This window comes from Stigmatopora nigra, chromosome 8 (assembly GCF_051989575.1).
Source record: "Stigmatopora nigra isolate UIUO_SnigA chromosome 8, RoL_Snig_1.1, whole genome shotgun sequence".
Lineage (NCBI taxonomy): Eukaryota > Metazoa > Chordata > Actinopteri > Syngnathiformes > Syngnathidae > Stigmatopora > Stigmatopora nigra.
This window is the reverse complement of record NC_135515.1, coordinates 1585515-1600524: the sequence shown is the minus strand read 5'-3', so window position 1 is coordinate 1600524 and position 15010 is coordinate 1585515. Positions and strand designations below refer to the sequence as shown.

Sequence of the window (15010 nt, the reverse complement as noted above, 5' to 3'; positions counted from 1 at the left end):
TATGTTTTTGAAAGTAAACTATCTTATTATGTCAGGCTCTGCGAGCAATTGGGGACACAGTTTGACGTGATCTTAATAAAAGATGAAAAAGAGGAAACGAGCATAAACGTCTTCTATATGAATGTATGACTAGAGCGGGAGAAGCCATTTCTTCAAATACGTCATTGCTCCTTCTAAACGGACCGGAAACCCCGTAGCAGGCCAAGTTCTCACCGTTCGCATCATCACCGCTGTATATTCCAAAATGGCCGGAGCCGACGGAGACGATTCTCTGTACCCTATTGCTGTTCTCATCGACGAACTGCGAAACGAGGATGTTCAGGTACGTGGTGATCGGCAATTTTTTTCCCGTTCCTGTCGCTTTTCTCCCGATCGCGTGATCGCACGGATCGCCTTGGTGTTTTCTTTGCCGCTTGGTAACTAGTTAGCATTGCTAACTCGAAAACATGCCATGGCCTATGCGGCTTTCGCAAACGGTCGCACCCATGTCCAGATGATGCATTTCTTCAAAGCTAAACTTCCTAATACCCATACAATCGGATCTAGTATTATTTTCGATTTGTGTTCAGCAGTTAAATGGACCAGATTTGGTCTGATCCAAACTACCTTCTGACGTTTTTCCGTATCAAGTGATTGGACACCATGACAGTAGCAGTCGTTTTTTTTTGGTGCGATATTCAGTTGTTCTCATCCGTACGATAACAAATATGGCTACATTTTATAGTGATCAACAAGATCCGTGCTTGTATTTATTACAGCTAACCGCGGTAACAAAACATAACGCCGCCAATAAAAGACTCGCCCACCCACTCCCATAATCACAATTTCTTGCATCGATAATGATCATTGTTCTCTACTATGGTCAACTATTAACCTAGAGTTTATTCGTCTTGCTTTTTTTAACTACAAAAAATATATATTTATATATATAATAGCATATGTCAAGAAAGCTTTCGTACATTCCAGGTTGCCAGGTTTATAAAACACAATCCCGTTTTTTGTATATATCTTTATTGATATATGGTTAATAAACAGGAATGCAGTTTGTTTGTAGATTATGAAGTATCCAACATATTTCCCACTATTTACAACAATAGGACATTCAATTTATTTAACCATAATATATGATTATCTTTATCTTTTAACATTTTTCTACAGTTGCGACTGAACAGCATCAAAAAGCTGTCTACTATTGCACTGGCGCTCGGTGTGGAACGGACTCGCACTGAACTGCTTCCCTTCCTCACAGGTTACCTATTAACACCACCACCCAATCAAAATAAACCATGGCTGACAGTCATGTTTTATTAAATGAAGCTGTCGCGTGATTGGTCAGTTGGAATCATCTTTTTATTTCCCTCTGTTAGACACCATCTATGATGAAGATGAGGTATTGCTGGCCTTGGCCGAGCAGCTTGGCAACTTCACAATGCTGGTGGGTGGCCCAGAGTACGTCCACTGTCTCCTGGTAGGTTTAACGCCTTCTACAATTTCCAAAAAATGATTTTTGCCTATTATTGATATATGAAATGCCCCTTTTTTTCTGACATCTAGCCTCCCCTGGAGAGCCTCGCTACAGTAGAGGAGACTGTGGTCCGTGACAAAGCAGTGGAATCCCTTCGCAAGATCTCTCAGGAGCATTCTCCAGTTGACCTGGAGGTCCATTTCGAGCCTTTGGTCAAACGCCTGTCTTGCGGTGACTGGTTCACCTCCCGAACCTCCGCCTGCGGACTCTTCAGCGTTTGTTATCCCCGCGTTTCCAGCACTGTCAAGGCTGAAATTCGCCAGTGAGTCTCATTTCAACGCCGTGGTTATGTTTGTATTTCCAAGTTGTTTGACGATGTCATTGTTGTCTCTTGTAGGCATTTCCGCACCCTTTGTTCAGATGACACGCCGATGGTTCGACGTGCCGCCGCTTCCAAACTGGGCGAGTTTGCCCGGGTGTTGGAGTTGGATTACGTCAGGAGTGACATCATCTCTCTCTTCACCGCTTTGGCGTCCGATGAGCAGGTCAGTTGGTTGTTGATTAGCAGTTATTGCCTTTAAAAAGCTATTCAATTAGATATTAAAGCATGTAAACATCCTATAAATTGTGGTAGGAAAAATGTCTATATATATATTTAGTAAATAAAAATAATAATTATAAAAATAATTACTAGATTGACTGAACTCTAGTAAAAAAAATAGTGATATAGACATAGACAAATATTTTTTTTTACTCAAGTTGAGTCAGTATAGCAATTATTTTGTCAACATTGGGCCTCATTAAAATAATTTGTTGTGCTATTAACTGGTAAAAGACTGCAATTTGACAACATTTTTCCCCTTTTATTTTGCAATTGTTTACTATGTAGTCACGTTGTGTTAGGGAGCTTTTCTTTTTACTGTTTTTTTTTTTAAGAAATTTGTTATTTTAGGACATGATTTGAATTTTTTGGGAGCATGTAACCTATTTTATTTTACTAACTTTGAGCATTTCATAAGATTTCGATTTTTGGCTCGGATTTTGTACTCCTATCTAAACGTACAATACCTTCATTTGTTGACTCCATTTTTTTTCTCCCACCAGGACTCCGTACGGCTTCTGGCAGTAGAGGCGTGCGTCAGCATTGCCACTCTTCTCCCTCCAGAAGACTTGGAGACCCTGGTCATGCCCACCCTGCGCCAGGCCGCTGAAGACAAGTCCTGGAGGGTCCGCTACATGGTGGCCGACAAGTTTTCTGAGGTGAATTTTTATTGATTTTTGTACTGATTAAGTAGGGAGAGAAAAATTGCATATTTTAAAATTGGTTTTACTTCAATAAAACGATTTGATGAGCAAGTAATATTGTTACTTTATTTTTTCAATAGCTCCAAAAGGCAGTTGGCCCAGAAATCACCAAGAATGACCTGGTCCCAGCTTTCCAAAACCTTCTCAAGGACTGCGAAGCTGAAGTCCGTGCTGCTGCAGCCAACAAAGTCAAAGGTCAGTCCATAATTCCACCACCAATTTATTAATAAGGATATGTCTATCAAATATTACTACTTAACCTAAATATCTTTCCTATCTATTGGCTAGAATTCTGCGAGAATCTCCCAGAGGACAACCGTGAGCAGATCATCATGACTCACATCCTACCTTGCGTCAAGGTAAAAATATATATTTATATATATCTTCCTGGTGAACTATAATCTCCTTTTATGGTCATTTGGACCAAGGGCAAGATATTTCTTTTTACTGCCCAACTTGTAATATTTTTATGTGCTTTTCTGTGACACCTTGGGGACAAAAAAGAACAAACTTGTAATTTTTATGATGCTGTTTGAACAGTACTGCTTTCCAGACAGCAGGGGGCAGTGTCTACTCATGTGTAAAAACTTAAGCTTACTTTTTTTGCGTAGATCATTATTTAAGTGGGAAGCCTTAAATGTATATTGATGTGTTCATCATAAATGCTGATTTTTATATTTTAATCTTTACAGGAGCTGGTTTCCGACACTAACCAACACGTGAAGTCAGCACTGGCCTTGGTTATCATGGGCCTTTCTGCCATTTTGGGCAAGGATAACACAATAGAGCATTTATTGCCTCTCTTCCTGGCTCAGCTCAAGGACGAGGTAAAGGAAATACACATTTGTTCTTTATTTCCTCTTACAATTCTTCTTTTATTTACCCAAGCATGTGATCATAACATTTGGCCAAACTTTAGACAACTTGTGCATGCCTTGAAAGTTTTTTAGGAGGCCATTGTCCTCAAAATGCATTCAAAATTTTGAAGATTTTGACGTTTTACGTTCATTTGCTTGGACTTTTTTAAAGGAATTTGTCCTGGACTTTTTGAAATACAGCCAGAAATGATTTAGATGCAAAAATAGTTGGATGTGTTCGTAATGGGAGGAAAAAAAAGCAGAATACACCATTTCCTAAGGGGAATAAATACTGTAATTATGACCTCCCCCCTAGTTTCTGATAAACTTGGTTTACAGAATTGGCGTCGTAAACCGAAAAGACCCCCCCATGCGCTCGGTTCATTAAATTTTATTTGGGGAGGTACTTTCTTTATGGAGGCGCATGGGAAATTCACACTACCGGCGGTTTCAAGTAAAAGTCAGTCAGTTTTTTTGTGCTTCTCCTTTATATGATATGACAAAAATGAAGTTACTGAGCAAAAATACATAATTTCCTTTTCCCTTACAGTGCCCTGAAGTACGTCTCAACATCATCTCCAACCTGGACTGCGTCAATGAGGTGATCGGCATCCGTCAACTGTCCCAATCCCTCCTGCCGGCCATCGTGGAGTTGGCCGAGGACGCCAAGTGGAGGGTTCGCCTGGCTATTATTGAATACATGCCCCTGTTGGCGGGTCAGCTGGTGAGAAATGCGAGAAAATACAAGTAAAATGTGGCTTTTTTGTGTTACTGTTGGTTTAAATTGGCATTCTGTTTCCACAGGGAGTGGAATTCTTTGACGAGAAGCTCAACACTCTTTGCATGGCATGGCTTATCGACCATGGTAAGTACACTTCGGTCTTTTTATTCGTTTTTTGAAAGTCGTGCGATCGCTTTCTTTTTCAAGTGGAATCGATGTGTGTCAGCTAAAATAAAACAGTGAGCAATAGGTGATTTATTGTTTTTTTTAACTGTTGTAAAAGGGGAAATTACCTTTAAATTAATATTGAGTGTTTTTCTTTTTTATTATACATGTTGCTGATAAGGGACACCGATCTAAAAATTATCTTCACCCACCAGCAAATATGATTTTTGACGTTCGACATAGTCTAGTATGGCTTTTTCCCCCTCAAAAAATGACATAGTATATAGTAAGGCTTTATTTTGGTAAAAAAAACGACATAGTATGGCTTTTTCCCCTCAAAAAATGACAGTATAGCAAGGCTTTTTTTGGTAAAAAAAAAAAAAAGACATAGTATAGTATGTTTTTTTCCCCTCAAAAATTACATAGTATAGTAAGGCTTTTTTTGGTAAAAAAAACGACATAGTATAGTAAGGTTTTTTTTTTTTGGTAAAAAATGACATAGTATAGTAAGGCTATAGTATGTATGTGCTAATATTCCAGTTAGTGAAATTTGTTTAATGGTAATTTCAAAGTCAATAGGGAAGAAGTGAAGCTGTCATTAGTTGAGGTCTAACAGTTCAACCAAATAAAAGCGATATGGCCTTAAGTTATTTATTTTTTTCGCTTCCCATGGTGCTCAGTGAGCACAAAGCGCTCAACGCTCGTATATTTTCCCTAAACTTTGCTTTGCACCGCCACACTGGAACGTTGTCTTTCGTAGTAGGTCGCGTTGAAGCGCTTTTTTTTCCTCTCTGGAGTTTTTCCCCAATTAGAGATGTGTGATGGAGGACAAATGGCCAGCTGCATTACATCATAGGAATGTCGCGCGTCTGGGGGTTAGGCGGACTACTGTTATGTAAGATCGAAATTAAAAAGGGGGGGATAAAGACATGCTTTCCTCGCTGACTTCATCCTGCGTTTTTAGCACTTTTTTGCCAATTGCCCAATCTCAATGTTCACCTCAAATTTCTCGTTGTAGTGTACGCCATCCGCGAGGCGGCCACCTGCAACCTGATGAAGCTGGTGGAGCGCTTTGGGGCCGAGTGGGCGCAAAACACCATCGTGCCCAAAGTTTTGGGCATGGCCAATGATCCCAATTACCTTCACAGGATGACCACTCTTTTCTGCATCAACGTGAGTCTTGCAAATGTTAACCCAAAAGAAATAGACTCTGTGTGGTGGCAAACTAAGGCATGCGGGCCACATATAGCCCGTTGGGATTTTTAATCCGGCCCGCCGACATTGTCCAAATATATATATTTTTTTTTAATTCCCCAAGATGGCGCCGTCAGGTGGAAGCTAGTGGCAGTAGCTGTGTCCACTCTTATTTTTTTTTGGGTGTTTTACAGCCCCTCTATCTTTTTAAAATGGCATTTTAATATTTCTTAATACATTCCTTTTGACTTGACTTTGTACTTTATACTTTTTCCACTTTACTGATGAGTGATGAGTATGTTAATACTTTAGTCCCTTTTTTCTGTTTCATATGTACTGTTAACGGATGCACTTTTTTAGTTGTATCATATCTTGTTCTGACCCCGACCATCTGACACATTTTTAAAGTCAATGTAAATAGTTTTATTTTGTGTTTTTTATTCGACTAACCAATTTGTGTCGTCATCAGGCTCTGTCCGAGGCATGCGGTCAAGACATCACCACCAAGCAAATGCTCCCCGTGGTCCTCAAAATGTCCAACGATCAGGTAGCCAACGTGCGCTTCAACGTGGCCAAATCGCTGCAGAAAATCGGACCCATCCTGGACGCCAGGTAAGTCCAAACAGAGTTGCCGAAAGCAGGAGGGCGTAGAGTAAATTCACCGTCGTTTTGTGTCGCCAGCACACTGCAGGGAGAAGTCAAACCAGTCCTGGAGAAGCTGGCCACCGACACAGACATGGACGTTAAGTACTTTGCCCAGGAGGCCATTAGCGGTAAGCAAAAGTCTTCTAAATGTCCCCCTTAGTTTCCTTTTTTTTTTTAGATCCTAATAAGTGATCTCCTCTTTTTTGTAGTTCTCTCACTGGCCTAAGTCAAGCGACAAGTCTCAGCTCAAGCCTTTTACAAGATATTTATTGATGTGTAAGATCAATGGCTAACTGTACAGACCAATTAGAAAGCTGTAAAATCAGGCCCTGCTAATATTACTCCATAGTCCAAGTATTACACAAGCTCACATTCCTCTTTTTTGCCTTGAAACACCCTTTATTTTCCATTGTTTTAGCCTCAAAACATCAACTAGCAATGTTTGCGTGAGCATTTTATCCAGTGTCTATTGAAATTCTAAAAAAAATAAAATAAGAAATACCCTTCTCAATTGAAGATAACATTTTAGTCGTATTTTTTTTTCTTGAAAACTCTTACCTTGATGATCAGTGTACTTTGTTTTATTGTTCCTTTCAGTGCTTCCCACACTTGATGCTGTTCTACTGTATCCTCCCTCATCTGAATGAAGTTAATAAGAATAAGTGTGTCATGCACTTTCGCTCTCTCGGCACAAATTAACAAGAAAAGGGAAGTTAAACAGTGACACGACGACATCATTAACTTTGATAGCGATATTTTTGTAATGACTCATCTTCCCGTTTCACCTTAAGATAAAACATGAGAAAACATTTTCGTAAAAAACGACATAGTATAATAAGGCTTTTTACTTGTTCATTCATTTCCTATATTGCGCATCTTTGCTTTAAGGTAAGGTGTGGACACTGTGGTGTAGAGGTTAAGTCACTTGCCTTTCATCTGGGTGGTTTGGGCTCAATTCCCGGTCTGGACACATTTTCACTTAATTCTTTCTGTTTACTTGTAGTCAATATATTCAAATGATGACAGAGGAGAGTTGTGTCTGCTTGGTGGCGCAGAGGTTTGTTCACTGGATTCCCGTGTGGGAGACCTGGGTTCAAATCCCGGTTGGGACACATCATTTTCCCTTGGTTGTTTCTGTGGACTTGTACTCATAACACTCAAATGATTACAAAGGAAAGTGTAGTCACTTGGTTGGCGCAGAGGTTAGATCACAGGACTCCCGTCCGGGAGACCTGGGTTCGATTCCCGCTGCCGTCGTTTGGCTGAAAATACTTGGAAAGAAGAATTGGTCAATGGAATAAGGAGAAGGGAAAAAAAAAAAAAGAAAAAACGTTTTAATTTATATTAAACACTTAGTCATACTTTTCAGCAAAAGGTTATATTCCGAACTGCCTTCGGCAGTTCGGAAGACACTTGATGGACCTGTATTGCGAAAGGCGTTCTCGGGTCGGCCTTCGGCCGACCCTCGACCGCTTGCTTGGTCAGTGAACCGCCGACACCGGGAAGCGAACTCACGTTCTCTCGGTGCAAAGGCGAGTGTGCAACCCACTACACCAACTCGTGCCCCACTTATACAAGGGTGTTGAAACGTTTTATCCAAGGAAATGGGGTGAAACACTTAGTCATTTTTTGGACAAAATGCTTCTTCCACCACTGAATACTTATACACTTAAACACTTAGGCATTAGAACTTGTTCTTTTAACTGAATAACATTGGGAAAATCTTTGCCTGCACTGGGACTTGAACCAACAACCCCAGAGTCAGGAGACTGATGACTTAACCACTGGGCCACCACCCAGTTGGAAGCAACAGTAGTACTTGTATGTTTTATCCAAGGAAATGGGGTGAAACACTTAGTCATTTTTTTGACTAAATGTTTCATCCACCACTGAATACTTATACACTTAGACATTAGAACTTATTCTTTTAACTGAATAACATTGGGAAAATCTTTGCCTGCACTGGGACTTGAACCAACAACCCCAGAGGCAGGAGACTGATGACTTAACCACTGGACCACCACCCTGTGGGAAGAAACAGTAGTACTTGTACTTTTACCTCTTTCATTTACCTGAATAATATTGGGAAAATCTTTGTCTGCTCTGGGACTTGAACCAACAACCCCAGAGGAAGGAGACTGATGACTTACCCACTGGGCCAACACTCTGCAAGATTTGATCGTAGTATTTCTTGTTTTGTCCCTTTTCACTCCCAGATCATACTTAGTACTTTATGGTACATTCAATGGGGAAAAGTTAGGTAAGTTTACAAAGCAGAACAAAGCAGGATTTGAACCCAGATCCAAAGAGGTGGGACGCCAATGACTTATTCACTTCTACACTTAGACTTATACTTATTGTTTTGTCTGTTACAACTATTAGTATAGTAAGGATTTTTTTTTCTTTCATAAAAACGACATAGTATAGTAAGGCCTTTTCTCTTTAAAATAACTACTCAGTATTGTATGACTTTTTCCTTCTTAAAAAAACTACTTAGTATAGTTTGACTTTTTCCTTAAAAAAACTACTTAGTATAGTTTGACTTTTTCCTTAAAAAAACGACTTAGTATAGTATGACTTTTTCCTTCTTAAAAAAAGTACTTAGTATAGTATGACTTTTTCCTTCTTAAAAAAACTACTTAGTATAGTATGACTTTTTCCTTCTTAAAAAAAGTACTTAGTATAGTATGACTTTTTCCTTCTTAAAAAAACACTTAGTATAGTATGACTTTTTCCTTCTTAAAAAACTACTTAGTATAGTATGACTTTTTCCTTCTTAAAAAAACTACTTAGTATAGTATGAATTTTTCCCTCTTAAAAAAAATACTTAGTATAGTATGACTTTTTCCTTCTTAAAAAAACTACTTAGTATAGTATGGCTTTTTTTTCTTAAAAAGACGACATAGTAGAGTAAGGCTTATTTTGCCAAAAAACAACATAGTATAATAAAATAGTTAGCCCACCACTGAGTTAGTGCATTTTAGGTCAAACTTGTTAGGATATGTCAAGTACCTTTTTGCAGGTTTATTATTTACAGTAGGGCATCCTTGTGTTTGTGGTTAGCGTGTCGGCCTCGCAGTGGAGGTCCCCGGGTTAAAATCCTGGTCAATCCACCTGTGTCGAGATTGCATGTTTTGCTCAGGCTTGCGTGGAATTTATCCGGGTACTCCAGTTTCCTCCCACATGCATGCAAGACTTTATTAACATATTTTTTGTATTTTTATGAAGGGCACAGCTCTAATCCAGACCCCCCCTCCCTTCCCCATCTTCTGCCGGCAAAGACGCAGTTGGATGTTGTAATGGTCCCTCCCCCGTTGTCAAGGCAACCGCTGATGTCATTAAAGCGTACTTTGACCTGACGTGTGTGTATTTTATAACGAGGGAGGGAGAAATACACAGTTGAGCTTTGCTGCTCATCTGCTTTTCACTCCAATTTAATTCAATTTTTCTACAAATCGGAACTTTCTTGCCCTCCCATTTTACATTAAAAATGTCCGCTGTGTGTCCTTCACACTCCTCGGAATGATTCAGTTATTACACGTTTGTTTTCCGTGACGATATCGGAACGTCAATCCTTGGATTATGTGTACTTGTCACCTTCTCCCATCAAACACTTTGCCAACTAAAGCCTTGCTTTTCAGTTCTAGTGGCAATTACTTCTCTTATTAATGATTGCAATTGCCCTTATTAAGCGACATTAAAACCGTACAAACATATTTACTCACATAGGGTGCACTTAAAAGTGTGAATATGCACTAAATTGAAAATTAGGTAGATGTTGCTGTATGTTGCAGACAGCTTGACTAAGTTTGGGTACTACATTGCTTGCTGACTCGTTATATTTATATAGTGAAAATGTGTAAAAGCATGATAATATTAGCAATGGATGACACTTTCTTCTGATACCAGTGACCGAGATGATCAGGGTTATTTTCTATTAAATGATTTTAAACTTTGTGTTTCTTTCTCAACCCTAACCCCATTTTTTTTATTGTTAGGGATCGTATCAACGTCAAGTGTTTTTTTTTAATTATAATTAGGGATAAAAATCAATAGATAGCTATAATTTAAATAACGGCATGGTTACTATTTACTATTTAAAATGTATGTCATTTTAATGTGAGAAATATGTTTTCTTGGCAGCAGCTATATGACATTATATAAGACATTAAATCAGCAAATGAGCTGTTCAATAACCCTTTATTTAATCTCAACAGCAAGTTAGCTTATGTGTGGTTGACGACAATGAGGGGGAAAAAATTGAAATAATATATTTCATGTTGCGTTTCATCAGCAAGGGAGCTCAAAGTGGGCGGGAGGCGTGGCTTAAAAAAAATCAATGTATTTTATCCACTTAGTATGTATTCGTAAGATTTCCGTTTTTCAACTACTATACACAAAAAATATTGCTAGAATACTTTTGAAACATGTGGCCACCAAGATAAAAATAAAATAAAACATTTTCTTAAGTGGCTCATACTACATTAACAAAATTTTTGAGAGACTTTGGTTTTGATAAGTTTTTTGTAAAAAGGGTTTCTACTCAAAAAAGGGGCGGGGTTTATAGACAAAACCAATACTAAACATTTAAAATGTGGAAAATAAAAGGCACACAGAATACAAATACCACCAGCGCACTCTATTTGATGCTAATTTGTACAATTTATCTAATAAAAGTCCACGTTTTGAATGAATGAATACAATATTAGAGTCTTTTTTGGGGGTCTTTTATGGCTGTGATGCGTTAAAGACCAAAAACATCGGTCATTATTGCTGGAGTTGCCAGTTTTTAGCGTAATATTATGTTAATGTTAGGTGAGAAAATTGTGCAAATATGTGGAAAAAAAGGGGCGGGTCTAAAAAGGTTTTGATGAGTTACTAGATGTAAGGGTTTTTAAAAGACAGTACTACTACCATGAATTTTATTTAGGGCTAATCTGAAAAGGATTGTACATGTTTTCTTGTTTGTTTTTTTCAAATATTCAAATATTTGCCAAATATATGTATATTTTTTAAAGAAAATTGTTGCTGCAGTGTTACAATAATTATGAGAATAAATGACAAATGCCCACCAAATATTATAAGTTATAAATTTAAAGTCAGAATTTTACTTTAATTGTAATTTGAGTGTTTAAATGTGAGAAATTGAAGGTCCAAAAACTGTATTTTTTAAAGAATTGATCAAATAAATAATGATAAAATTTACGGGGATAGTGGAAATATCAATTAAGTTCTCATTATCATACATATATAAATAAATATATATATATATATATATATATATATATATATATATATATATATATATATATATATATATATATATATATATATATATATATATATATATATATATATATATATATATATATATATATATATATATATATATTTTTTTTTTTTTTTTAAAAATGTTAAGAATAGATCCAAGCCTAAAATTTCAGTTAAAAAAAAGTACTTTTGGGAATTTTCCACGTCAATTTGGTTATTTTATATCAAAAAATGGATTTTATTTGACGACCAGTACTTATGAAATGTATTAAATTTAAATTAAATCCTTGTTAAACACTCGATTATTTTTGATAACGTCTACCAAAACATTCTTCCTAATATTTTTTTTCAATGAATTTTGCTTTTCAGTTTGGCCCAAAAAAAAAAAGAATTGGCAAATAAGGGACGTGGATAGCCTTTAACGACAAATAATAAAACAATTAAATTACCGTTGGATTTGAGCTCAAAAGTCCGTGGCGGTTGCTACAAACTATGTGCTTGCTAACAATGCTAACATTGCTAAAATGTCATCATCATCATCATCATCATCATACCCGGAAGATATTTCCAATGCATTCATCATCAGTCTGAACGCGACTAAAAACTAAAAGTACTTTTCTCCTTTATTTTTTTTCTCTTTTTGAAAAATGTCTTTTGCCCCGCCCACCACCAAAAAGTGGCCCCGCCTACTCACTCGGGGTTGATCCGTTACATTCGCTGGCCAAGAAGTAGTCCGGCCCTTTTCAGTCATGTGACATTCTCTCCGACTTGTGCAAAACAAACAAAATAAATGACTCACTCGGATTGGCGCTCACTTGCTGATGTCATCAGCCGAAGCCACGGGATTGGACCCCGCATCATTCATCATCATCATCATCATCATCTCGGAGGGGGATAATATTGCTTCAGTATTGCCACAAAAATAGGTAGAATTAGCAAGTTGTTGTCGTGGAAACAATGGCCACAAGCACCCTCATTTATCACAATGAGCTAAAATCAAGCACCCCCGAAATTGGGAGCCTTTTTTCAGTAGTGTAAGCTCAGTAGTTATAAAAAAAAAACACTGAAAAGATCCGTGTGTTGTGGTTGTGTGTGTGTGTAGCCGGTCAAAAATACTGAGTGTCTTCATTAATAGTGTTGCAAATAATCAATACGACTGTTGTTGTTGTGGTTGACCCCGGCACCCCGTGCGACCTATCTGTGCGCGGTCATACTTGAAATTCAGCTTGGTGATAAATGAGGGTAGCTCGTTGTCTTCTCTTTGTATTGTTGTTGACTAGATTGACAAGAACAACAATAAGAAATGGGAAAGTCTGAAAACGTTGATTTGACATCCTTGATTTTCAGCTTTTTTTTTTTTTCAATTAAGCTCGTTTTGAGGTCCTGAGCATTTAGTCAATAACTGCGATATCCAGTTTTTTGGATAATAACGACAAGAACTGTTGAACTCACCTGAAAAATACTGTAGTTTTGTGAAACAACACCAACACCTGAAAATGACACCCAAGGATGAACTATACTTAAGTAAGATTGTTTTCTAGGAATAAAAAAAAAATGTTGTTTTAATTCCTGTAAAACTTTGCAAGTCCAATAAGGTACCAGAAATAAGAAATAGTGGATTTACTTAAGTGTAGTTTATCTGGAAAAATCTAAAACTGGACATCTAAAACCTTCACTTTTTCCTTTAGAGTTGAAATTTCTAGATTTTAAATGTCTAGATTCCCAAAATTTCTAACATAGGGACAAACGTCAATGTGGTTTTTCCTTGGGTGTAATTTCTAGATGTTTTGCAGCACCACATATCCTAAAAAAAGTAGTGACATAAATTTATAGCTCCAAATCAGGGATATCAAATCACATCCAAGAACATAAACCCATTCCTCGGAATCAATGACCCAACACTTTGCCATCCACGTCAGCCATGTTGTGCTTTTTTTGGTTGCCACTCAGTCCAAAACAAGTTCACTTTCCAAGCATTTGGGGCGTAAAAACACCACCATCACCATGCTCGAGATCATCCCGCCATGATCATCGTCTTCTCGCCCTTTCGGCGCCAGAATTCCCACGGCGATCTCTTCTGGGCGCCCTGGTGGCGCCGACGAGAAGGACAAGGGATGCTAAAGGAGGTCAGCTAAGGGGTAGGATTTTGGTACAAACGGTTCTCCAAAGTTTCAACCCCCAAAACGAGGAAATAACATGGTCCGAAAATCCCCGTTTCTTAGTTCTTTATCTCCCTTCGCCATTTGCTACACTCCCATCTCCAAGTCTCAGCTCTTAACGGTTTTTCACACTAATAATACTGCTATCAGCGTCAATTAACCAGCACGAAACCATGCTGGGAATCCACCGTTTCCATCATTTCGCTTTCCAGGAGTGGATTCTGTAGTTCGGTGAGAACCAGACCACATGGTTCACCCGTTTCTGCGGAACCTACTCCGTCCCCGGGCCCTTGAGCCTCACCTACGTGGGTGGGATTAGGTAGCAGACTTATGTCTATAGGGAACTCGTACTGGGGTGTTGTTGGGAAGGCTTCGTTAGCTTGCTGTTCGACGGGGTAGCAGAAGCCTAGATTAGCAGCAGAAGTTTGGTGAGGCAACTGATGGTGGTGGTGGTGGTGGAATTGGGGGTGATGGAGACTCGGTAAAGGGTGCTGTTGAAGTAGCGGGACGTTGGATGGGTGTTGGGGATAGTGGTGGTGACTTAGGCAGGGGTCGTAAAGGGTACCATCACCCGGTTCCATTAGTGGGCTCAGGTTGTGAGGGTGCCCGTATAAGGGTGAGGCTTCCTGGGAGTTAGGGGGAACCACCGGGTCTAGGGGTGCTCCGACAGTCGGGTAGGAGCCTTCGGCGATCTGCATTTGATTGAAGTAGACCGGCAAGCCCAGACCCTGAGACTGTTGTAGGTACATCCTCTTCTGGTTCAGTCTGTGAGGACCACATAGCCCAGTTAGACGCGTGATTGGTTGGATGGATGGAACATGACTGGTTGTGTTGCAGGGCTAAAATTAGAGCTTGATCAAACAAACTCTAGGCGGCTTCCAGGAAAGATTATCGCGATGAAGCCGTTATGTAAAAGATATTGGGCCAGCCCAAAGTGAGAATAGATTAAAAAAGCAATGGAAGATATCCCAGATGAATAGAAAAGGGAATTTTGGCAGATTTATATGGAAAATTACTTGGAATTTATTTGTTTTTATGGATGTTTGTGTTCATTAGTGATTTTCTAATTGGCTGTGTGTTGTTTTATTGAGCAATTTAAGGTTTTTTGGGGATATTGAATGACTTTAATCATTAAGATTATGCATTTTATGTTTTGTATGATGTTAGAAGATATAAATGAGTCTGGACTTTGACATTTTTGGTTTGGAAAAGGTAGATTTGGTCCAAA

General features: G+C 38.5%; 2 protein-coding genes across 3 annotated transcripts in view; one reads left to right on the top strand and one right to left on the bottom strand.

Moving 5' to 3' along the window:
* The first annotated feature begins 79 nt into the window (after positions 1-79).
* Positions 80-7014, top strand: ppp2r1bb (protein phosphatase 2, regulatory subunit A, beta b). The gene is made up of 15 exons (XM_077722164.1): positions 80-322; positions 1159-1249; positions 1368-1468; positions 1555-1787; positions 1863-2010; positions 2570-2725; positions 2851-2965; positions 3059-3129; positions 3463-3597; positions 4178-4351; positions 4432-4492; positions 5532-5686; positions 6177-6319; positions 6389-6480; positions 6562-7014. Exons 1-15 carry the CDS (start codon positions 245-247, stop codon positions 6576-6578), a joined length of 1770 nt encoding a protein of 589 aa, XP_077578290.1. The 5' UTR covers positions 80-244; the 3' UTR covers positions 6579-7014.
* A 4844-nt stretch (positions 7015-11858) lies between these two features.
* The window catches only part of sik2b (salt-inducible kinase 2b), a 33083-nt gene continuing 29931 nt past the window's right edge, over positions 11859-15010 (bottom strand). For both annotated transcript variants that reach the window (XM_077722323.1, XM_077722324.1), the window contains one exon: positions 11859-14547. In XM_077722323.1, the coding sequence (XP_077578449.1) occupies positions 13935-14547 (613 nt within the window). In that variant the 3' untranslated portion in view covers positions 11859-13934. The remainder of the gene's footprint in view (positions 14548-15010) is intronic.

What these genes read in the sequence shown, in the direction of transcription:
- ppp2r1bb (XM_077722164.1), top strand. Translation starts at nt 245, where the DNA reads ATGGCCGGAGCCGACGGAGACGATTCTCTGTACCCTATTGCTGTTCTC. An exon ending in GTCAAGGCTGAAATTCGCCA is followed by an intron (nt 1,788 to 1,862) that starts GTGAGTCTCATT and finishes TGTCTCTTGTAG; the next exon opens with GCATTTCCGCACCCTTTGTT. An exon ending in TGGCTCAGCTCAAGGACGAG is followed by an intron (nt 3,598 to 4,177) that starts GTAAAGGAAATA and finishes TTTCCCTTACAG; the next exon opens with TGCCCTGAAGTACGTCTCAA.